Genomic DNA, 24,636 nt, shown 5'->3' with positions numbered 1-24,636 from the left:
AAGAAAGGTTGTTTTGGATTTATAAAATACAATCTAACTTGGCAATTTCCTACAATAATTGAGCCTATGCATTCCCCTTCCTGTATTCTTTCTCAGTCTGATTTCTCACCTTACAACTTTCTCCTAGTCCATGATGGCTAAACAATTATTTGGGAAAAAAAAGTAGAGCAGAGATTCATTGTTAAAAATTTATTGAAATTCCACAATGCCCTAGGGCTGAGGGTTAGAACACAAAGCACAGTGTCTTTCTCCTCAGGGGACATAATTCTTCTCATTATTAAAGTCAGAATGCGAGATAGAACTCCTATGAAGAAATGACTTTGGAAAAACAATTTTAGTACGTTTCTAAGAAAGCAGTGCTATTCTGTTTTTCAACTTATCTGGCTCCACAATTAGAGATATTTTAAAACATCAACTAATGAAATACTTCTACAATGCCTTATAATATAAAACACTCTCTTACTCAAAGTTATATATACCTAGGGAAATAAAAAGAACCAGTGAAAATAACTTAGAAAATAAAGCAAACACTAAATAACTGCCAAAAGTATCAGACAATGCCTGATATCCAATTTACTCATCTTCCCACTTCAAACCACAGGTTTATTTGTGTATTACAAAAGAAACCATCTAAGATTTTTTTTAAGATTTTATTTAGTTATTTGTCAGAGAGAGACAGAGCACAAGCAGGGGGAGCAGCAGACAGAAGGAAAAGCAGACTCCCCGCTGAGCAAGGAGCCCAATGCGGACTTGATTCCAGGACCCCAGGATCATGACCTAAACCAAAGGCAGATGTTTAACCAACTGAGCCACCCAGGGGTCCCAAAATGAATCATCTAAGTTTTTAGGAGCAGGCCATGAGCCACAGAATTCTAAAACTCTCCTACCATACTCAGTATTTTACTCCTGAAAACAGACAGTAACACAACTCAAAAGCAGATCAACAATTAGATATTTAATCCAAATGGTTTTTATTTATTGGTGAAAATCACAAATTTCTCTAATTTGTCATCAGTGGAAGAAATCAAGTCTGACTATAGTTCACACTTTATTAAATGGGAGTCTAATCTTCTGTTTCACAGAGACAAAAAAAAAAAAGGATGAAACAAAAGGGTAGAACAAGGTGCCAAGAATCCTGGCTAGTGACTTTTTAACATCTTTTCTTTAAACTCCAAAGAGCTGAATGAACACATGGCACTGCACTTTAAAGTATATGTGCAGCCTGAATGTATACTTTTTGCCCTTTTGAACTCTTGGGTCAAAGAATCACACTAAATAATGTTTAACCTTCTTGGAATGCAGAAGGAGGAGAAAAGGCTGAAATTGATATGTCACAACTGATTATAATCACAGTTCAAGGGACGTGGTTACCCTGATAGCTAAGAAAAAGGAGCTCATTTTCAACACTTATGCTGGCTATTTAAAAATAATTTTTCTGCAGCTGCAAGTTATAAAAATTAATAGCATGAAAGCACATGTCCTGTAAGGACCCGATTGCTTCTTAAAGATCCATGCCTAGCTATCCAGTTTTTGCAAAAGTGAATAGTTTTGGTGGGGTTTTTTTCTTGCATTTGGCAAAGCAGCTAAATAAATTCATTCTCAATTATCCATGCCTATTTTTTTTTAAGATTTATTTATTTACTTACTTACTTAGAGAGAGAGAGAGTGGGGAGGATAGGCAGAGAGGGAGGGAGAGAATCTCAAGCGGACTCCCCGCTGAGCGTGGATTCCCAACATCGGACTTGATCTCAAAACCCCAAGATCATGACCTGAGCCAAAACCAAGAGCTGGATGCTCCAACAACTGAGCCACCCAAGCACCCCTATCTATTGCCTATTTCTAATAGAGCTAATATAAAAGTAAAATTCACAGATAATTTTAAAGTACCCTAATAGTTTCACACTTTCTTAAGTAAGCTTTAAATAGAGCTAGAAATGTGTAAATTGTCAGCTCGCCTCTCTATTTAAGCAAAGAAAAGTAGAAGTCTGAGCAGCAAAATGAAAGCAAAGACTCTCCTTCAGGAAAACCATCTCCTGAATAGAAAGTCACATAATGGAATGTGATGTCAATATTAAAGATTAACTAAAATCGATAGTTCAGTAGCTTGCATTTCCACCATCAAAATTTCATGAGCTCTGCAAGAAGATTTAAGTATAATCTGCTGGAATAAAGTAATACTGCAATGGAAGAATTCTATTTACCATGAAAAAAAGTTTTAAGACTAGGTATCACTTGAGTTGCAGCAAGACAAAGTCAAGCAATGTGATGGCATGCTGTCTTTTGGGTCAGTTTTGTTTTAATAATGGTTCTATTTTCATATCAATAAATCTACAAAGAACAAAAATAGCAATCTCGGTGAAAATTGGTTTTTAGATATTAAAATGGAAGAATATGCCTAAAAATTCTTCACTTGTTTTACATTATTTGTTAAATTTTAAATAATAGCACACTTTTACACCACTCACTAACATGCTATTATAAAATGTTATAAGCTGACAAATAAGCAATAGTCCTTTGTTAAAAGATAAAAGAAAAAAAAAGCATCAAAAGATAGCCATGGGAATATTGCCCCCTTCTGTCTTTCTGAAAACCTTCTAATAGTAAATATCTGAAATCTGGAAATGTTATTAACAAAGATTTAGGCTCACTCTATGAAAAACAAAAGCCACAAGAGGGACTTAATGAAGCAAAGTATTGATGATATAAATTTCACATAAATATGTGTTTCACTTTTTTTAATGTCTTAAACTTTTCGTTAGGGACATTTCAGGCTTATACAATAGCAAAGGTTAAGGAACTACCATTTACACCTTCAACAATCACCAAGTCCTGGTCAGTGTTGTTGGGACTACATTCCTACCCACATTTCCTCCTCCACTCCCCTGGATTCCCAGTGGATCCCAGAGATCTTAATATTTCATTACTAAATACTTTAGTGTATCTTTCTAAAAGATATGGACTACTTTTAACAAAATCACAATACCATTACCAATCTCAAGCATTAATATCAATTTCCTAATATCATCAAATATCTGGTTAGTCTCCCATTTTCTCAAGAATTCTTTTACATTCAGTCTGTTCATCCAAACAAGGCCTACACATTACATTTAATCAATAGGTCTCTTCAATCTCTTCTACAGATTACCCCTCCTGCTTTTTGTTTCTTATAATGTGTTTGTTGAAGAAATTGGACTGTCCGTCCTAAGGTTTCCCATAATCTGGATTTTACTAACTGTATCTTCAGCAAATCGTTCAACATATTCCTCTGTCCTCTGTGTTTTGTGTAAATCTTTAATTAGAACTAGTGATTTGATCTGATATAGGTTCAATGTTTTTTGCAAGAATATTTCTTAAGCGTTATATAAGGCACATACTGTGTGGTTGCCTCTCTTGTGGGGTAAGAAGTCACTGATGACCACTGGCTTGGTTCATTCCTTCATCAGGGTTTGCAAAATGGTGACATTTGAATTTCATCATGCTTTCTTCCCTCAACAGCTATTTGATTACCGTATAGAATAATTCTTATAACAAAGACAGGATAATGCTTGATTCCTTTCCCTTTACCATTTTTTCAGAAAAGTGACTTGGTTCATTTAGCATTCTCCAAAGGTCATTCTAATTAGGTGGGGTTTTTTTAATATCATAAATTCATGGATTCTAAATATATAGATGTATGTCCATCCACTGTGATCATTATTCTTACTGATCAGGCAGTAGGAACCTCTCCAAGTTTGCTCCTGGTCTTTCTGACAAGACCTCAGTAATCTTTGATGCTTCCTTGCTTTCTGGTTTGACAGGATGTGCCAGGTTCATTCTCTATTTCTTGTTCCAGATCTGGATCAGCCATTTCTCCTAGATGTCTGTGAAGCCTGCTGCAGGTGCCCCAACTGGATTCCCTCCACCCAGCCAGGGCACTCCCAGCTGCTGCTAGTGTTAACTGCTAATGGCTTACATTTGCCCCTTTTTCAAAGAACTCCCCCGGGCTAAATCCAGCTTCCTCACATCCCCATCTCATAGCCCTTGGCCAGTGATTAACTGAACTGAGGGACTACAGGGTCACTTCAAGTTGAGACTAACTCTAGAGTGCAATTGGTGCACCAGAGCCCAATGTAAGTCCAGGCTGAAACTAGTCTCCAGCCCAGCCTTTGTCCTTCCTTATTAGCTTTTGCCCCTGCCCTGTCCTGCTTCGCTTATTCTCCTCCTGAGAGCTCTCCTTCAATAAATCACTTTCACAAGAATATCCCCTCCTCGGGCTCTGCTTGAAAAACCCCACCAAAGATACAGCATTAGTTTGTTTCCATAAGAAAGGATAATAGGATACTGTAATATGGGCATTACTACTGGATTGGTCATTGTTCCTAGACCTGTTCAGTGGACAGAACAAGGAAATGCTTCTCTCAATGAAAACATTCATTATGAGCTCAAATTGATATTTCCATCTCAAGTTTAGGATTACAAGGATTTACTTCTCTGATGTTATATCTGCATCTCTTCTCTCTCCCCTGAAAATCCTGGTTCCTAACAACATCAAAATATCTATTTGCTAAATAAAGTTTCTCAAGGTTTGTTTTTTTTTTTAAAGATTATATATTTATATATTTATTTATTTGAGAGAAAGGGAGAGAGAGAGCACAAGCAGGGGGAGCAGCATGGCAGAGGGAGACTTCCCGCTGAGCACGAAGCCCGACTCAGGGTTCTATCCCAGGACCCTGGGACCATGACCAGAGGCGAAGGCCAGCACTTAACCCACTGAGCCACCCAGGCGCCCCAAGTTTCTCAAGTTTTTTTGAAACAGAACAGAAATTAATCATGAAATAATACAATCTTTTAAATTAATATCAATTTTACATTGTTTTAGATTAATATTATTCATTCTAATATAATGTTTTAATTCATATGAAAATAAACATACAATAGCTTTTAAAACCTCAACAAGAATTTACATTCTAAGTAGTTTCTCTTTTTTAAGAGTAATGATAGCAACTGTCATTTCACTTATTTGAAATATGTCTTGCCATCTGATATTCAATCCATAGTCATTCCCACACTGTGCACACAAGGACATTTCCCCCCATTAGCAATTAAGTCCTTTTCTTGGCATTTGCTACTTGTAATTACCTCTTATTTACCTTGTGCCTCTCATACTTCATGATAATTTTATTTAAAATAAGCTAAATGAGGGTGCCTGGGTGGCCCAGCCGGTTAAGCATCCGACTCTTGGTTTCGGCTCAGGTCATGATCTCAAGCCCCATGTCGGGCTCCTTGCTCTGATGGGGAGTCTCCTTGAGATTCTCTCTCACTCTCCTTCTCCCTCTGCCCTTTCCCTCGCTCTCTCTCTCAAATAAATAAATAAATCTTAAAAATAAATAAGATAAATGTTTATCTCCTCTGATGTTCTTATCATTGGAGCCCTTATTCTGTTAACCTTTATTGTTATTCTTCTGCCCCTTTGCCGGCAGTTGTGTTTAAACTCAATTTCGTTTTAATTGTGGTAAAATACACAGAATACAAAATTTATCATCTTAACCCTTTTTTAGTGTACAGTTCAGTAGTTTAAGTACATTCACACTGTTGTGCAACCATCACCACCATCTACCTCCAGAAGAACTCTTTCTATCTTGCAAAACTAAAACTCTGTTCTGATAAAACAACTCCCCATTCTCACTTCCCATCAGCCCCTGGCAAACACCATTCTGCTTTCTGTCACTATGACTTTGCTACTCTAGGTATTTCATAGAAGCATAATCATACAATATGGATTCTTTATTTGTGACTGGCTTTTTTCACTTAGTATAATGCCCAAAAGCTTCATCTATATTGTAACATGTGTCAGAATTTCCTTCCTTTTTGAGGCTGAGTAACATTCCATTGTACAGTAAACCCTTGAACAACACAAGAGTTAGGAGCACCGACCTCCCATGCAGTCAAAATCCATGTATAACTTTGACTCCCCAGAAACTTAACTACTAATAGCCTACTGTTGCCTGGAAGCCTTACCAATAAGAAACAGCTGATGAGCATATATTTTGTATGTTATATCTATTATATATTATATTTTTATAATAATTCCTAAATTTTCTTAATTTTTTCAGTATTTCTAAGCTACAAGTTTATCTGCAAGTTTTTTTCATTGTTGCAAATCTCCAAAAAATGTTCCAATATATTTATAGGAAAAAAAATCCACATATAAGTAAGTGGACCTGTTCAAGCCCATGTTGTTCAGGGGTCAACCGTATGTATATATCACATTTTGTTTATTTTTTCATCCCTCAACAGACACTTGGGTTGCTTCTACCTTTTGACTGGTATAAATAATGCTGCCATGAACACGGGTGTACACATATCTCTTTGAGACCCTGCTTTAATTCTTTTGGCTATATATCCAGAAGTGGGATTGCTGGATCCCATGGTAATTCTATTTTAAATTTTTTGAGGACCTACCATACTGTTTTCCACAGCAGCTGCACCACTTTACATTCCCAGTAACAACGCACAATAATAATTCAACCTAATTTTAATACCAGACTAAATCAGGTATCTAATCTTCCTTTATCTTAGGATGCTGAGCAGATGCTGAGCTGCACATAGTGGGAGTCGATGCTGCTAAGTCAGTGATGTTCCCCAGCATCAGAGTCAATTACCTACCTCACCATTTGATCGGTGAGCAGGATGTGTGCAGGCTGCGGCACGAGCTAGGTGGGTTAGACCAAAGCAGACTTGCCAATACACTGGTACCCTAGGGTGGCCAGTAGAGACAATGCACACTGAGCAGGCTCTCAAAGATAGATAACTAATACTCCCTGAGAATGAATCAGGTTGAGAAAAGGAATAATTCCTACAGTCTACTGGAATCTATATTCTTGTCCCTGAAATTTCTCACCGAATTCCCCAAATGTTATCTGAGTTAGAGCTCACCCAAGAGATTACAGGGATAAGGGATGTCTGCCTCTATCTAGACCGATGACTTGGGGTCAGTCCCTTACTTGCTGAGACTCAGTTTTGTCAGATTGGGTTAACAATGTATGCCCTACCCAATGAACAAGTTGGTTGTGCAGATTCAATGAGATAATGACTATGAACATACTTTAAAAAAAATAGGAAGTACTATTTAACTACAAAGTGCTACTGCAAAGCAATACTGTTCCTGAAACATTATTGTCATTTCCAGAACCGACCTCTCTTCTTCCAAGGCACAAACTAAGCACTCTCTGGATATGTTCAATTTCCATAGTTTGATTTTCTTTTCTTTTTTAAGATTTTATTTATTTATTTGACAGAGAGAGAGACAGCAAGAGAGAGAACACAAGCAAGGGTAGTGGGAGAGGGAGAGCAGGCTTCCTGCCGCGCAGGGAGCCCAATGCAGGACTCGATCCCAGGACCCTGGGACCATGACTTGAGTCGAAGGCAGACGCTTAATGACTGAGCCACCCAGGCGCCCCCATAGTTTGATTTTCTTGAACCACACTCATCACCTGACACCCAGGGGGCAGTGGGAAGAGGAAGGCACTACTGAGAGAAACCAGACAGATCCTTATGCTCACCAGGAGGTGGTTTGGGGGCGTGCAACAAAGGTGATATGTAGAAAGGTTGAGAAATTATATGTAGAAAGGTCCAGAGAGATGGAACCATGAGCTCAGAAAACAGCCTTTTTATTCCAAGTACAATTAACTCGTTACTTTAGAGCTATCTAACAATGGATGATCTTATCACTCAAAGGCCTGGAGCAAAGGAGAATCTTGCCTTAGGAGAACCTCTGAATCAGATAAAAGCTCTAAGATCCCCTCAAACTTTAACATTTTGATTTTACAAGGACTGACAGTAACACAGTAGCAGGTGGGCCAAGCTGCACTCTCTTCACAGAGGTTACAACAGGGAAGGGTCTTCTATTGGAACCCATGGGATTGAGGACAAAGATCAAGGAGTCACCTCTGACAAAGAGGGCTGTTAAATGCCAAACAGAATTCGAAAGGAAGCTACAAAGAGTGTCCTACTTTAAAATAAAGGAATTTATGCCCACCCACATTTCCCAGCACCATTTAAAGACCACCTTTGAAAGGGCTTTCTTTTCAGTCCTTTGATCCACGGTTGTTCACGAAAACTTTGGAGGGTAAGTGGCTATCTAACAGAGTCTCTCAAATGCTTGAGTTTTCTTGAAGCTTCCTTTGCTTGGAGCTGAAAGAATTAAAAGTTTTTAAGACAATAGGTGACCTGGAGTACAAGAAAGACTCAAAAGGAATGGCAACAGGCCTTGCTGTAGTCAAAATGCTGACCTAGGAAAGAATCACGAGTTAGAAAGATGTGCTTCTTTTTCTCCAAGCAAAGCACATGGATCTCTTCACCAAATTAATCTTGGTTTCATGAATTGAGAAATTAAATTCTACCTGTATTAGCACTGTTCATTTAATGCAGTCCACCTACCTTTCATGCTTCTGTGCACCAATTATTCTTATACCTATTGTTAGCAAATTTATAGTAAACGAAATCTTTCATAAGATTATGTAAGGGAGGCATAGTAATACACAGCAGACTCAGTAAGTTGCAGGGGTATAATTCAGTAAATGCTTTTGAGGCAGTTAGTAAAAGAAATTTGACTTTATTAATTCAATTCACTCTCTAGAATTCCAAAGAGAAAAAGAAAACAAACATCTCCTTCAGAAGCTTCGTATCTGCCAATTAATTAAGCCAAAGTAAGGTATGAGCTATACAGTAAAGCCTTCCACAGAAAGGGAAGTGTCCTAATGTTATGCAAATAAAGCTGCTTGGCCCCATATATTTCAAAAGGAAAGGGAAGACTATTTAATAATCTAAGCAGGAAAGGAACAGAGAAACATCCTACTATATTTTCAATGAGATCAAGGATGTGTAGTTACCTTTTCCACACTGCAGCAAGTTCCCAACTACAAAGATGACCTGAAATCCTGCTAATACTGATTTTAAAAAAATTAAAACTATGCAATGTTCCAAAATATCTTGCAGCCTTACGATGACCTAAGCTGCAATCAGGAAAGCAGAAATTTTCCCCAAGGCTGGAAACCAAAATTCAACAGCAGAAGGCAAAGAAGGGTGAGGTCAAGGAAGTGGTTTAGTAGGAAAAGGAGCAGGAAAGAGTAATCCGTAGGCTTGGGAAATCCTTTTCTGCTACTTTCTCTAGTTTCTACCTGAGTTTGCCTTTTCTTGGCCTAAGATGAATACCCTTAAATGAAATTCAAGAGCCCTAAACCCATCTCTTAAGGCATCTGTATTTGTTATGTGCGTGTGTATGTATTTATGTAGGGTTTATTTTTCTGTGTCACTGAAAACAACACATGCATTCAGATGTGTGTACAATTTTTTCTCCCATCCCCACCTCTGGCAACCACCAATCTGTTCTCTACATCTGTATTTCTAAGGGAAGAGTTGAAGTTATAAGGAAGCTTTATTGCTCTTCCCAACCTCTCAATACTGGAGGACCCCAAGGCTCAGTCCTCAAGTCTCCTCTCTATTAACATTCACTTCCTGAATCATCCCATCTAGTCTCATGAATTTGGTAACATTTCTGTACTAATGACCCCCAAACCAGACTCATGTTTTCCATGAAATTCAGACACTAAGATATCTGATATTTCTCTTTTTTTTAAGATTTATTTATTTATGTGAGAGAGAGAGCACGCATGCACGCACATCTGCACGCTCAAGCGAGTGAGGAAAGGGACAGAGGGAGAGAATCTTCATGCAGACTCCACCCCGCACACCCTGAGTGGGAGCCTGATGTAGGGCTTAATCTCATGACCCATGACATCACGACCCATGACATCACGACCTAAGCCAAAACTAAGAGTCAGATGCTTAACCGATTAAGCCACCCGGGCAACCCTCTAACAGATAATTCTAATTTAACATATCCAAATTGGAAATTTGATTTCCACCCAACAACCCAAACCTGCTTCTTCCTCAGTGTTCACCATTTCAGAAAGCAGGACTACCAATTATCTATGCTAAATTTGCCACTAACTCCTGAGTCAAAATTATCAGGTTCAATAATCCAGTTAGTTACTAGTGGTGGGAGCTTCATGGGCCAAAGTTTTGACAGCAGGGAGAGCAAGCTACACCTTGGGCTGTGACCTGGGATGTACCTCCTTGAGAAAGTCTCAGAAATTCTTTTTTTTTTTAAAGATTTTATTTATTTATTTGACAGAGAGAGACAGAGCAAAAGAGGGAACAGAGCAGAGGGAGTGGGAGAGGGAGAAGCAGGCTTCCCGCGGAGCAGGGAGCCCGATGCGGGGCTCGATCCCAGGACCCTGGGATCATGACCTGAGCCGAAGGCAGACGCTTAACGACTGAGCCACTCAGGTGCCCCAAGTCTCAGAAATTCTAAGTCACAAGGAAATGTAGTGTACAAAAAACTGGAATCAGCGAAATGTAACAGGAATGGACTCAGTGTGCCTATTTGCAAGTGCTCTAAAATTTTAATTTCCCTTCATCCCACTCTCAACACAAACACATAAATACCTCTTGGGGCTAAGTGTTGTTATACATTAACAGGTTCATGTGGGAGGGCAAGAGAGATAGACCCTTACTACTCCCTACCACAAAAAGAGAGGGTCAGTAAAATGGATGGCAAAAATGAGGTTTGGAGCTTATCTACGACTTTAAATACCATTTCTACCATCTATGCAGGTAGGAAAACTGAGACTTAATGAGATTAAAATGCATTAGGAGGGTTAAGATAAACATCTAGCACTAAAAATATGATGTGAACTTCTCCATTCTCAAACTGCTCCAGTCAAAGTGTGTGGGTTTAAATCATAGTTCTGCCATCTACCTACTGTGTGACCTTTACAAGTTTTCCCTTCTGGAAAGTGAGCACCTACTCCAGAGAAGTGCTGGGGAGATGAAATGAGAAAAAACAGGGAAACATGAGAACAATGTCCACGTGTTGCCCACATGTAAGCACACAGTAAATGTGAGAGCTTTTGTTTATCATGTTATTATAATGATGAGAAGGTTTAAAAACTCTAGGATTCTGACACACACACACACACACACACAAAAGGCTTTGTAATGTCAAAATACTAAAGAACAAATGGAGATCGGAAGCTAAGTATCTTTTCTGCTCCAAGGTGGTAGAAAATTCCTTAAGTGTTCCAGTGACACGTCTTAACAAAAGTCCCAAGACAAATTTACTAAGAGAAAAATCAGGATAAATTTTTAGCTAACTTACCCTTAAAAACATTCCAAAGGAGCGAAATAAAATGTGCCTATATTATTAAGTTTATATTAGTCATCTCTATTACAAATGCATACAGGCACATTTGAGTATAAATTATGGATTCAGAAAAAGTACATAGATTAGAGCAGCCAAAGATGCTAAAGTATAATGCATTCCACATGGCCCGTGGCCCGCTTCATCAAGAGGCCGGTCTCCCTGAAAGCTGATTGAAACAGCTTCTGATCCATCTACTTCACAGCCACATCCTAGTTCAGCCTTTCTCACTCTCAGGCCTATTTATTATTCAGATTGCGGGATTCAAAATATCTGCATGGGAGTCTGGGTGGCTCAGCCGGTTAAGCCTCTGACTTGATTTCAGCTCGGGTCATGATCTCAGGGTCATGGGATTGAGGCCCATATCCAGCTCTGTGCTCAGTGCCAAGTCTGCTTGTCCCTCTCCTCTTTCTCTCTCAAATAAGTAAATAAAATCTTAAAAAAAAATGTCTGGAGTGATTCATATAAAGTCATTCAAATAATCCTGAATCACCACAGCTGATTTATTTTTATTGCATCTCCAAGACACAATCAGAGTCGACCTCATGGCAACCCATGGTAACACTGACTGTCTCCAAATGTGTACATTAGGAAAGGCACAAGCTTTAGGCACGTGCCTTCTGGACTGGTGGGCACTACCAATGGCACCTAACCAAATCCAGAAGAGGAGGAGGGCACAAGGCCTGGGCTCAAGTCCACATATGGCATAAACACAAGAACGTGTCAGCAGAGGACTTAAGATTCCAGGAGGCTGAACAGGAATCATGTGAGATAAGGTGCCAATAACTTCCTCACCAACTCTGACATTTCCAGTCTCCAAATGATCCTAGCAGAATGCAGACAGATGGAGGAGGTGAGTTTTACCTGCCCCAAAGAACACTCTCCAGAATTTTTGCCCTAAGCAACAGAGTAGCCTCCACTGATGTTTCATGCCTCTATTCTCTCTCCCTTCCAATTCCTTCTGAAGAAGTCAGAACAAAGGTCATCATCCTTCGATTCCCCAGAAGCAATGATCACCAGATGACAGCAGAATGTCACCTTTTAGGGCCAAGCTCTGGCCCTAATTACCTCCCACCCATACCTAATTACCTCCCAGCCCTAGTTACTTACCCGACCCCTGTTCTGTTCCCCGCTGACTCGTCCTGCTCACGTTTAGTCTTCCTAAAGTTGTGCTTTGATCATGCTCTTCTAGTATCTCCATGAAGCACAGAAAATGAAGCTTAAACACAGTGGTTGTCTAGAGTGTATTCTGGCGCCAGTCTCTTTTTCCAGCTCTCTATTGTACTTCTCTCTCATGGAAATCCCCACATCCAGTCAAATGGTTCTCAGTACTTTTGCTTATTCTAGTCATCATACCTAACTTCTGGGGCCTACTGCATGCCTGCCAGTATTTTTATTTTTTTAAAGTTTTTTTTTTTATTTATCCATTTGAGAGAGAGAGCATGAGCAGGGGGAGGGGCAAAGGGAGAGGGAGAAGCAGACTTCCCACTGAGCAGGGAGCCCAACATGGGGCTTGGTCCCAGGACCCTGCAATCATGACCTGATCAGAAGGCAGATGCTTAACCAACTGAGCTACCCAGGCACCCCATTCCTGCCAGTATTTTTTTTTTTTTTTAAAGATTTTATTTATATATCTGAGACAGAGAGAATGAGAGAGACAGAGAGCACATGAGAGGGGGGAGGGGCAGAGGGAGAAGCAGACTCCCTGCCGAGCAGGGAGCCCAATGCGGGACTCGATCCTGGGACTCCAGGATCATGACCTGAGCCGAAGGCAGTCGCTCAACCAACTGAGCCACCCAGGCGCCCTCCTGCCAGTATTTTAAAGCCCAACCCAATCCCATCTCTTCTGTGAAGTAGTTATCCCCTGTCCACCCTATGGGGATGGGGTGGGGGGGGGTGCAGGGAGGAGGGGTAATGCTCTCTGTTCTCTGAATTCCTATAATGCCTAAGCTATATGTCATGTGCAAATATCATTCATTTGACCTGGTATATTCTTTATTATTTTCCGCTGTCCCTGTCCCCTCTCAGACTCTCTGCCCACCTCTCCCTTGCTCTGTCCTTGGGATGCTGGTCTCTGTAATGTGCATCAACCAAGCCCCTTCGGTTGGGTCAATGGAAAGCACTAGCAGGAGCTAAGAGAGCACCCCCACCCCCCCCACTCCCTTCCTGACTCCCTGTGTTCTGGCTGTGGCCGCACTCCTCAGTCACAATTCCTATGAAAGGGTCTTTCATGGCCCCAGCAATTCTTAACAGAATCCAGTAAGACCAGTGCTATCTGCTGCCTGTTCAGGCTGGGAGTGGTAGGTGGGTAGGCTCCACCTGAAGGTTAGGGAAGCACCCTAGCCCTGCCCACACCTCTGTAAATAGTCTTTTCATTAAACTCTCTTCAGTTAAACTCTTAGTGGGCCGCCTGTTTCCTGCCAGATACACAGAGCAGAACTTGAACCCATGTCCACTTTTCTACAGAGCCTGATTTTTTTCACTTGGATCACTGCTGTGTGGGAGATCTCTACACAGTGCTGAGGATCAAAACAAAAGGTATCTCACTATGACAGGAAGGATCAGACAAGACTTTCCTGCTTGATCATGAGTCAGTCTTAAGAGGTGAACTGTAATTCACCAGGAAAACAAAGAGAGAAGATAGATAGGCATTCAAGGACAAAGTGGATACCAATTTCAAAGTCACAGAGGAATACATCTTATTACCCAAGGCAATTACATACGGTGCTCATGAGAGAATAATGGAGGTGGAGGGTTTCTAAAGTGTGATGATAACCACTTAACCAACCTGAACCCCATGTGGAGATTGGAAGCAGCAAAGGGTTAGCGAGATTCTGAGCGAGAGAACCAATGTGCCTCTTCTCCCTACCTTCAACAGATGCCCACCACAGAAGGTAAAGCCAATTCTGTAGCATAATATACAATCCCTTGGTGATCTAGCCCTGCCTGACCCAGCCAGTCTCATCTACCAGCACCACCTCCAGCTGTTCTCTGAGAATGCCAGACTTTCTCATACCTCTGCTATACACGATCCTCTCATCAGAGATACCCACCTCCACTTCCCACCTGATAAACTCACGTTTCAGGACTCATCTTAGGCGTCTGCTTCTCTGTAAATCTTTCTGGCCCCACAAGGTGCTTCCCTGGTGCCTTGTTTCTAACTGTACAACAGCATTTTCATCCGACGTGCTTGTTTGCATGTCAGTCCACAGACTCAGCTGTGAGTTCCTAGAGGCCATGAACCACAGGAAGGTAGCAGACTGTAGAGCTAAGCGCTTGGGCTCTAGAAGCAGACTGTCTAGATCCAAATCCTAGACTCTGCCGCTAACAGCTAGGTAAATCTAGGCCTGTTATTTATACACTCTGAGCCACTGTTTCATCATCCACAAAATGGGAATAATAACATCTACCTCATAGGGTCGTTAAGTGAGTCCTATTATACAGTGAGCCCTCATTAACTGTCAGTTATTACTATGTATCTGTGTATCCCTTATTTCCTATGTAAAAAAAGCTTATGTTTGTTGAATGAATAACTTTTCCTACCACCTTATAGTAGATATCACATAGATACCAAATTCTACATAGCTTATTTCACTAAATCGTGAAAAGAAGACCCTCATCTCTAAATATGTGCTTATTTTACAATTGGTCAAAGACACACAGGACCTTTTCTGTAAAGGAATTTAGCTTCTTGCCGTTGTCACTGGCTGGCACACTGAGTCAGACGTTCTCCTGGCCTTCTAGCAACCTCCGCTGTGCCTGCAGCAGTTACCCCCACAGGAGGGTAGTTTTGTTTTCATAATTTACAAAAACCTATTATCAAGCCAAATCCTGATGGTTCCCCTAGGTTGGCATGAGAAATGACAAAAATAGGCTCCCCACAACATGGAGTGAACCACAGGGAGACTTCCTTTAAATGCTAAAGCAATGTAGCATTATTGCAGTTACGAAACGCTTTTTAGAACGTTTTACAGTGGCATTTTCTAAGCCGCAAATCCTTAACCGTCACAACCTCAGATAAAAAAGTCCATGTGTGAGAACCCGAACCAAGAAAAAAATACCAGAGCACATAGAACAATGCGGTCAGGAGATGGAGACCAGCTCCCACGTGAGCCCGAATTTCCTAGGTAAGGTAGCACTGCAGCCCACAGAGACCGCGAACGCGTGGGTAGAGAAGGCCAGTGCTGCTTGCTGCCCTGGTCCAAAACAAAGGCCACACCCGAGAAGGCTGGCACCCTGACCATCACCCTGGCTGGTGCAGACGGCAACATTGGCCTCGGCGGCCCGACAGCCCCCTCCTGGTGGGGCTCAGCTACCGGCCCAGACCCCAGCCTTACCTTTCCCTCTTCTGCTTCTCTTCTGCTGATACTAGCTTTCTTGTTGCCCCTCTTCACCAACTCTGATCTCATCATTATTGCCCCTCGGCTTGTGGACTCTGTGGCCCCTGCTCTAATTCTCGACCCTGACTCTAATGGGGCTCGGAATTCACCCATTTTTAAATCACCCTGTCTGCAGTGACCACCTCTGGCCTCTTGGACAACTCTCTGGCCCGGTGCTTTCTATGAAATCACACTCCTTCCTGGGATTCCTATGGGTTCACAGCACTTGCTGAGGATCACGACAGAATAACCAGATGATCTCATCTGACAAGTTCTTACAACGAAAAGAACCACCACGCCATGGATTTAATATTCTTATAAAAGTTCTCTACTTACAGGCCTTCTGGTTGAAGCACCTTGAACGGAGTGATAGAATTCTGGCTGGACTCGGCTATTTTTCTTGATTTTTCGTTTCCTCAAGGAAATCTCTTGCTCACTCTGGTGGTGAACCTCCACCACAGGCTTGGCTTCTTCCAGGCGAGCAGCCGCGGCCGCCGCCGCGCGTCGTCTCAGATGCCGAGGGCTCGCTCTGAATCCCTGGGGCGGAAAACAAACCCAAATAAATCCAGATGTGTATTGAGTTAGTTTCTGGTGAGTCTCTGGGGCTACTTGTACAAAGAGCTCCAAAAGTCACCAAGCTCAATGAGATCATTTACATTCCCAAAGGGAGCATGGATGTAGATGGAGGCTCAACATTAAAAAATGCTTTTAATTCAGTAAAGCCAGTTTAAAAAAAAAGCCCAGTGGGTGAGCACATTGCTTTACTTATGTGTGTATACATCAGACCACATGTGAAGAAGGGTATTTTCACCTAGGCATGAAGCTTGGTGTAGGAGCAGGGCTGAATATTGTTAGGTGGCAAAGTGTCACTCTACATTCATGAGAGCGGACTCTGAAGGCAGGAAAGCAGGAAGGTACAGCATCACTATAAAATACCAAAAAGTGAAGACTCAAAACTAAACGGAGGCAACGCCATAAAACAGAGAGTACAAGTTCAGTTAAACCATATTATGCAGGGCGCCTGGGTGGCTCAGTCAGTTAAGAGTCTGCCTTCAGCTCAGGTCATGTTCCCAGGGTCCTGGGATGGAGCCCCACATCAGGCTCCCTGCTCAGCGGGGAGCCTGCTTCTCCCTCTGTCTGCCACTCCCCCTGCTCATGCTCTCTCTCTCTCTCTGTCAAAATCTTTAAAAAAATAAATAAGCCATATTACACATTTGGAAATAATATGATTTTGGAAAATCTCAAAGAATTACATAAAATAGTCTCTGTCCTCATGTAGCTTACAATTTCCCAAAGAGCAGCAGTTCATGTATAAGCTGGCATGTGTGATTAAGATTTAAAGCGGGCAGTTGAGGACACAGTGCTGGCAGATCTCAGAGAAGGAATCAATGAATGAAGCCGAAAATAGTCTATATTTGGCTTCGTTGTGTGGGTGGCATTTGAAGAATGAATAGAATTTATATTCCAGGCAGGGGAAACAACATAAGGAATGAATGAATAAGTAAAATAATGGTTGGGTGGATAACATATTTATGCAGCAATAGGAAACATTATTTCATGACATACTAGGATAAGCATATAAGCTATGCATGAGGTATGGCGGGAAATTAGAGGGTAGAGGGTGCTAATGCCCCAAGGAGGGCTTCTGTGCAGTTGTGGGTCTTCTGACTTTTTTTTTTAAGTAGGCTCCATGCCCAGGATGGAGCCCAAAGTGGGGCTTGAACTCATTACCCTGAGATCAAGACCTAAGCTGAGATCAAGGGTCGGACGCTTAACCGACTGAGCCACCCAGGGGCCCCAAGGGTCTTCGGACTTTTAAAAGATGTCTAAAAAAACTTACAGACTGCAGTAAAAGCATAAAAAATGGAGGGTAAGAATTTCAGGGGGGGAAGCAGTATGAGATACTGAAAGATTAATGTGCACAGGGGGATTCCCACTGAGGGACATGGGAGAAGTCTGGAGTCTGGTTATGGAGACCCTGAATACCAGGCTGAAGGACATGAAGAAGGAGGAAAAAAGACAAAAGTAGGGTGTGACCCACAGAGTCAAAAGTAGGTCTGAGGTCAACAGAAATCAATAAGGAGGAAATGCAAATAGATTTAACAAAACTGGGTCACTGGGCGCTTTTCTCTCATCCCCAAACACATTGGCCTGTTCCCATCCCTTCTCTGTGGGCAAGCTCAGCTGGATCCTCCTCAATCCAAAACAGTCCCAGAAGATCCCCAATATTCCCACATAATCAAGAGATACTACAGCAGCTGCTGGAGAAGAGGATTAAGAAGAGGGAGCTGGGCCAATCCCTAAAATGCCTCCTAGAGCAGAGTTAGGACCATACCGTCAGAATCAACAACCATGTGGGGCTGCCTTTTAAACATGCACATTCCTGGACATCCTTCCCAAACACACACAAGGCACACACACACACACACACACATGAGACGCACACACATGCACACACATGCACACTCTCTCTCCTCTCTCCTCTGCTTCCTTCTGAATTAGAATCTCTAGGGGTGAGGCCAAAGTGTCAGTTTTTGGCTTGGGTTTGGGAAATTTTTTTGTCATTCTCCTTTTTCCCTTTATTTATTTATTTATTTATTTATTTAAAAGATTTCTTTATTTACTTTAGAGAGAGAGAGAGCATGAGCAGGAGGGGGAGAGGGAGAGAGAATCTCAAGCAGACGCCACGTTCAGCACAACCCCAACACGGGGATCGATCTCACAACCCTGAGATTATGACCTGAGCTGAAACCAAGAGTCGGACACTCAACCGATTCCACCACCCAGGCACCCCTCTTTATTTATTTTTATTGAAGTACAATTGACGCACAATGTTACAGCAGAACCTCTTTTTAACAAGCTCTTCTGGTAATTCTGTGCTTTGAGATTGAGAACCTCCAGGGGTCAGAGCTCAGTCTTACCACTAGGTGGCACTAACTTCCACACCCCCTGCTTGCTTTCTAGCTCAGAAATGTGTGTGCACTGGTAGAATAAACCAAGTATTTGCTGACATTCTAGCTCCTGTTATAGTGGGGTGAGGTGAGTATATATCTTTGGTAAGAAGTAGATGCTCCTTCTCTTGTGTTCCTATGAATAATAAGCAACCAAATTTTGTTTAACTTGTATAATTACCAATACTTCTTACTGGCCTACAAATTCTAAAAACACTTGGGGGGAAAACGCCATAAAACTGCCTCAATGTGATGCTCTCAAAAAAAGATTAAGGTTGGTGCAGTCCTTCTGGACAGCAATAGCTCAGTAAACCTGCCTCCCTGTACCTACTTTCGAGAGATTCTACCAAGTGTGAAGGCACTTAAGGTACTACATTACTTATGATAATAAACATTAGAAACAGTTTAAACCATCCTTCCTTCCCTAAACTTCAGTCACTTTCTTTACACTTTCTTTATACTTTCACATTTTTTTAAATTTCTGAAACCACCATGCAGGCCTCTGTGATTTCCATTAGAGCCAAATACACTGGCACTATTTTTAAATAAGTTTTTATAAGCACTACAGGATACAGTACACGACCGCAGCCAGACTATCTGGGCTCAACCACTGCCTCTGTCACTTCCTAGCTGTGTGATCTTGAATAGTTACTTAACCATTTCTTCATCTGTACAGTGGTGATGAAAACTAGGACTACTTTCATAGGGCTACTGAGATGAATAAATGAATTAATGTATATACTTAGAAGTGCATCTGGCATGGAGTGATACGTAAGTGTTGGCTAGGATTATTATGCATTTCACTTGTGTGAATAAAAGATAGTCTTTTTTTAAGATTTCATTTATTTATTTGAGAGAGAGCATTCGCTCCAGCAGGGGAGACGGGTAAAAGGAGAGGAACAAGCAGACTCCCTACTGAGTGGGGAGGCTGATGCAGGGCTCCATCCCAGGACCCCTGAGGTCATGACCTGAGCTGAAGTCAGATGTTTAACCAACTGAGCCACCCAGGTGCCCAATAAAAGATATTCTTAAAGACAAAAGTGTGTTATTAATCAGATATAAAAGGAAAATGAGTCACACCACAGGTGTGCCTTGTTGACAGACACACATGAGTACTGTTGAGATACCAACCACCGCTATCAATCAGGGGAGAGTTCTTTGCTCCAGAGAATCCGGAGCATTTACTCTCTAGTAAGTCAATCTATCTGGGCTCGAATGTAAGCTCTATCACGGAATAGGTATGCAAATTACTTCTCTGCCTCAGTTTCTTCATCTGTCAAATACATATAATAATACCTCTCTCATGGAGTTATGATGGTGTTTAAATGAGATAATCCACATTAGGTACTCACAACAGTACAAATATAACAATAAGTAGTCAATAAATTATCACCATTATCATTACTATTTCATTTCCTAGATATTGCAGCAGCAATTCACCCACAGTTATGACTACAAACACATCAACCACACGGGGTCATCACCGGGCAGTCACCCTGTTTATTTTCCTAAACTACTGCATAGAATTGTAGGTCCCAGGTTTATTAGACTTGCTTGTCCTAAATACTCTATTAAAAAAGCCGCAACTCTTAATAGAAGAAAATTTTATTTTAAAACAGTAGGTTCTTAACAGATGTTAACAGGACTTGATGGTGTCAGTATAAAGTCCATTTCTCTATTCACTTGATCTTGCCTGGATACCTTTTAACCAATAGGTGATTAACACTTGGAAGTCTCTCAGCAGTGAACTTGTGCCATTTTTAGGCCACCCCATTTTATCAGCGCCTTTGGGGTAATAACTTCTCAAGATATGCAGTCTTGATACAGAGTGCTCCTCATCGCACTCTAGATCTTGCCTCTTAATGACCAATATAGTTAATGAGTAGACATATGGCCAAGGCTCAACCAATTGAAGTTTCTCTGCTTGGAACACTGAATATTAAATGGAGGGATGTAAAGACTGAAAAAAATCAGTAGGAATTCGTCAGTCTAGTGGCTACACCAAAGACCTTCTGAAGCTGCCTAGTTTTGTCTGTTCTAACCAGACATTCAGTCTTGATAGTGAGTTCTACCATATATTTTTAATAAATTCTCTTTTGGTTTATGACAGATTCTGTGACCTGAAAACAAAAACCCCAATGTATACTCTTCTGTGATGCTTTTAGATGGTTAGCTATTTTCCTCAAAGGCTGAGTACTCAGATCTAAACAGGTTGGTTGTGTAGATTAGCATTAAAAAGGAGACATTAACAGCAGTAATTTCCTAAGCACTACTTAGGGGCTAAGCCTATTATATCTACTTCCTAAGCGAGCAAACTGAGATTTATCAGGGCTAAGTAATCCACGTAAAGCAAAAACTTGCAATTAGAAAAGCCCAGATCAGAACTCGGGTCTGTCTAACTCCAAGCCCATACCAATGCCCTTAACACTCTGCCATGAGGCAGAGATTATATATAGGGCAGTAATGCATTCAGAGATGGTGTTCCACATATATTTACAGGACTGGGCACCAAGGAAGTGCCTAGAAATCTACGCAGGTTGATTAAAACAAGAAAAGGTCTATAAACAATTTAGGTAAGCAAAGAAAAAATTGAAAAAGTTAACATTTTCAGATAAGAATTATTGTTAGATAAGATCAAACTACCATCCAGCTTACTGATGAAGCATCTGAACAAATGGAAATTTAACACATTGAATCATTGAACATTTAAATAGAATTGCTTTTGTGTTATTGCTATGCCTGAAACACCAAAGCTGATAGGTATACAAGATACAAATTTACCATATGCAAATATTATGATACTCAATAAGCTAATATTTTCATAAAGTATATAATAATACTTCGTAAAACCTCCTCGATTCTCTTCATCCAAGGCTAGAAATAAAGTGTATAGCAGAAGTTCTTGGGTCCATGGATAAAATTCAAAGAAGACAAAGAGGATAGCCAATTAACTTGGATGGGGAAAAATTATGTCTTTATTGTCACTGACCTCTACTATGAAATTTAGCATATCACTCAATTACGAAAGTAGACTGTAAACCTGATATTTTTGCCAGTATCAGTGACTTCTGCCACCAAAAGGAATCAAATATATTTACATATTTAATTATAGTGGCTGCAGATATCTTGAGATACCATTTATAATCATCATTACTTCAAAATGACAGTAGTTAACAAATCTGCCACTAGAACTTATTGTTTAATTCATTAATAAAGTACATATATTGCTCTGCCCAAAATGTTTTTAATAATTTTTAATGATCTTTCAATATAATTGACTTCCTTTATAATTATACACATACACACACACACATATAACATTATGCATTTAAAAACATTCTGAGATTGAATCCATGGGCTTCACTCCACTGCCAAAGAGGTTTATGGCATAAAATAGGTCCCCAATACAGAAAATCTCAGAAATGAGTTTATGACAGAGACTGTTAGCTGCTCACCAAAACCCATGATTGCCTCTTTCTCTTGGGCACAGGCTAGGCTAGACATTTCCCAGCCTCCCTTGCACTTAGGTAGGGCCATTAGGTAGAAGTGAGTTCTAGCCAATGGAATATGACATAAGAAATGTATGCCATTTCTGGATCTAGCCCATGAATACTTCCCATCACCACTTCTCCATGCTCTTTGTTTTGGCTGGGATGACCTTCAGAGCAGACTGGAAAGTCACATATTGAAGATGGTAGTGACTTTATCAGCCTGGATCCCTGAATAACTGCATGGAGGAAGCCACTCTGCCAACCTGTTCACCCACTCCACCCTTAAATGACTAACAAGTATATTTCTACTTTGTTTGAGCCATTAAAGTGTATGTTTCCTATGGGAGTTACCCTAATTCAGTGGTTCTCAAACTTTATCAAGAATCAGAGCTGGACATATTGAATGGAGCACCAGGTGTTATACGCAAACAATGACTCGTGGAACACTACATCAAAAACTAATGATGTAATGTATGGTGACTCACATAACATAATAAAATAAATTAAAAAAAAGAAAAAAGAATCAGAGCCGGGGCTCCTGGGTGGCTCAGTCGTTAAGCGTCTGCCTTCGGCTCAGGTCGTGATCCCAGGGTCCTGGGATCGAGCCCCGCGTCGGGCTCCCTGCTCAGCAGAAAGCCTCTCCCACTCCTCCTGCTTGTGTTCCCTCTCTCGCTATGTCTCTCTCTGTCAAATAAATAAATAAAATCTTAAAAAAAAAAAAGATGATTTAAAAAAAAAATCAGAGCCACGAGGAAGGCTGATTAAAACAGACTGCTGGGCTCCATCCTCAGAGCTTCTAATTCAGTAAATCTGGGATGGGGGTTGAGAGTTTACACTCCTCAAATAATACTGATGCTGCCATCCCATGGCTACACGGAGAATCCCTGCTCTATACCAGCTCCTGCCCCTTGCTAGGTCATTAGTCAATAATTCTGGTCATAATAACACTGTTCCCTATTGCACTATGGGCAGAAGGACCTTCAAAATTAAAGCAACTTTGTCATTTGTGAGTTTAATAATCCTGTATTAAAAGAATGGCCAAGGAAGCCACTCTTTCAGCTGGATTAGAAGTACTATATCTAGGGGCGCCTGGGTGGCTCAGTCGTTAAGCGTCTGCCTTCGGCTCAGGTCATGATCCCAGGGTCCTGGGATCGAGTCCCACATCGGGCTCCCTGCTCGGCAGGAAGCCTACTTCTCCCTCTCCCACTCCCCCTGCTTGTGGCCCTGCTCTCGCTCGCTCTCTCTCTGTCAAATAAATAAATAAAAATCTTTAAAAAAAAAAAAGAAGTACTATATCTAGAGCTACATTTTTGTCTTCAGAGAGGATGTATTCTCTGACAAATAAGATAGTGGGACAAAATATTACCTTTTCAAAGTCTTATTTTCTAACCATCATTCTGTGGCATAGATCACTTGTTCCTAGAGTTGTGATGATAGCAAGAAGTCAATTTTAATCTTTAAAACATCTAAGGAATTGTATACTCATTTTACGTAAGGTTTCACAGGTTAGTACTACAGTGTTTCTTTTATACTGACTGATAGTCTATTAACTGGTTATTAGCTCCTGCTGATCAGAAGCTCTGATTGGTGACACAGAGCCTTGACGATTTTTCAAATGAATTGTAACTTAAAGGCAGTTTTGTAAACAGGAATCTTTTAAAATCTCTTATTGATGTCAATCATTCCCTTCTTGACATACACCCCACCTACAGTTCTTGCTGCCTGGGAAAGCACGGCACCCACCCCTCTCGGTCATGGTTGCTGGGTCTTGATACTTGGGCTGCGTACCTCTCTTGACAGTTTGATAGAGAAATACCAAGAGCCTGGGCCACTTTGCACAGAAATTAAAACTGAGGGGGGGAAAAAAAAAGTCGTTCTGGAGACCAGGGCTTCTCAAACTTCAATATGTATATGCATAGCCAAGGATTCTTACTAAGATGCAGACTGTGGGACCTGAGACTCTGAATTTCTAACGAGCTCCCCCGCTGCCCGTGCTTCTGGTCTGCAGATCAATCTCTGGGTGACAAGGATACAGAAGGCCTGATGGAAGCTCTGTGGCTCCGGTACAGGCGAACAGTAACAGGGCGCGGAAACCACGATGAGGAGAGAAAAACAGGTTGACAGCAGAAGTGGAGTAGTTCTGAGTCACACCTCAGGCATTTCACCACAGCGAGAAGGGAGGCCTTGAACCCACAACCAGCTCTCCACACTCATCTCTGTGAAGCCAGACCCTACCATGGCTCTCTTTCTTAAATTCCACTAAATGACACATATATCCTTATAACATACCCTAAAATACAGTCGGTCTCTGATTCTGCACCCAAATGAGCCTAAGACACAAAACATGACCTCCACGGTTGGGGCAGGGAAAAGAATAAAAGGAGACTTTGAGGCTGAAACTACTGGAGATACACCTCCTTTAAGGAGCTTGAAGGGCTTTTTAATTATAACTGTTCGATTAACCTAAGCAGGGATCATGGGGGGCACGCAGAAAACAACTATATTCTCTCTCCCTGCTGTCCTTAAAACCCACCATGAGGAGTTCATTTTCTCCCACGGCTACCCAAAATTTT

General features: G+C 41.1%; 1 protein-coding gene across 1 annotated transcript in view; it reads right to left on the bottom strand.

Annotated features, from left to right (window-relative positions):
* The window catches only part of DST (dystonin), a 476,155-nt gene that overhangs the window by 398,450 nt on the left and 53,069 nt on the right, over positions 1-24,636 (bottom strand). The window contains 1 exon segment of the mRNA XM_044917613.1: positions 15,958-16,158. Coding sequence (XP_044773548.1) covers positions 15,958-16,158 — 201 coding nt within the window.

Source organism: Neomonachus schauinslandi, chromosome 8 (assembly GCF_002201575.2).
Source record: "Neomonachus schauinslandi chromosome 8, ASM220157v2, whole genome shotgun sequence".
Classification (NCBI taxonomy): Eukaryota; Metazoa; Chordata; class Mammalia; order Carnivora; family Phocidae; genus Neomonachus; species Neomonachus schauinslandi.
This window is presented reverse-complemented; position numbering and strand designations above follow the sequence as displayed.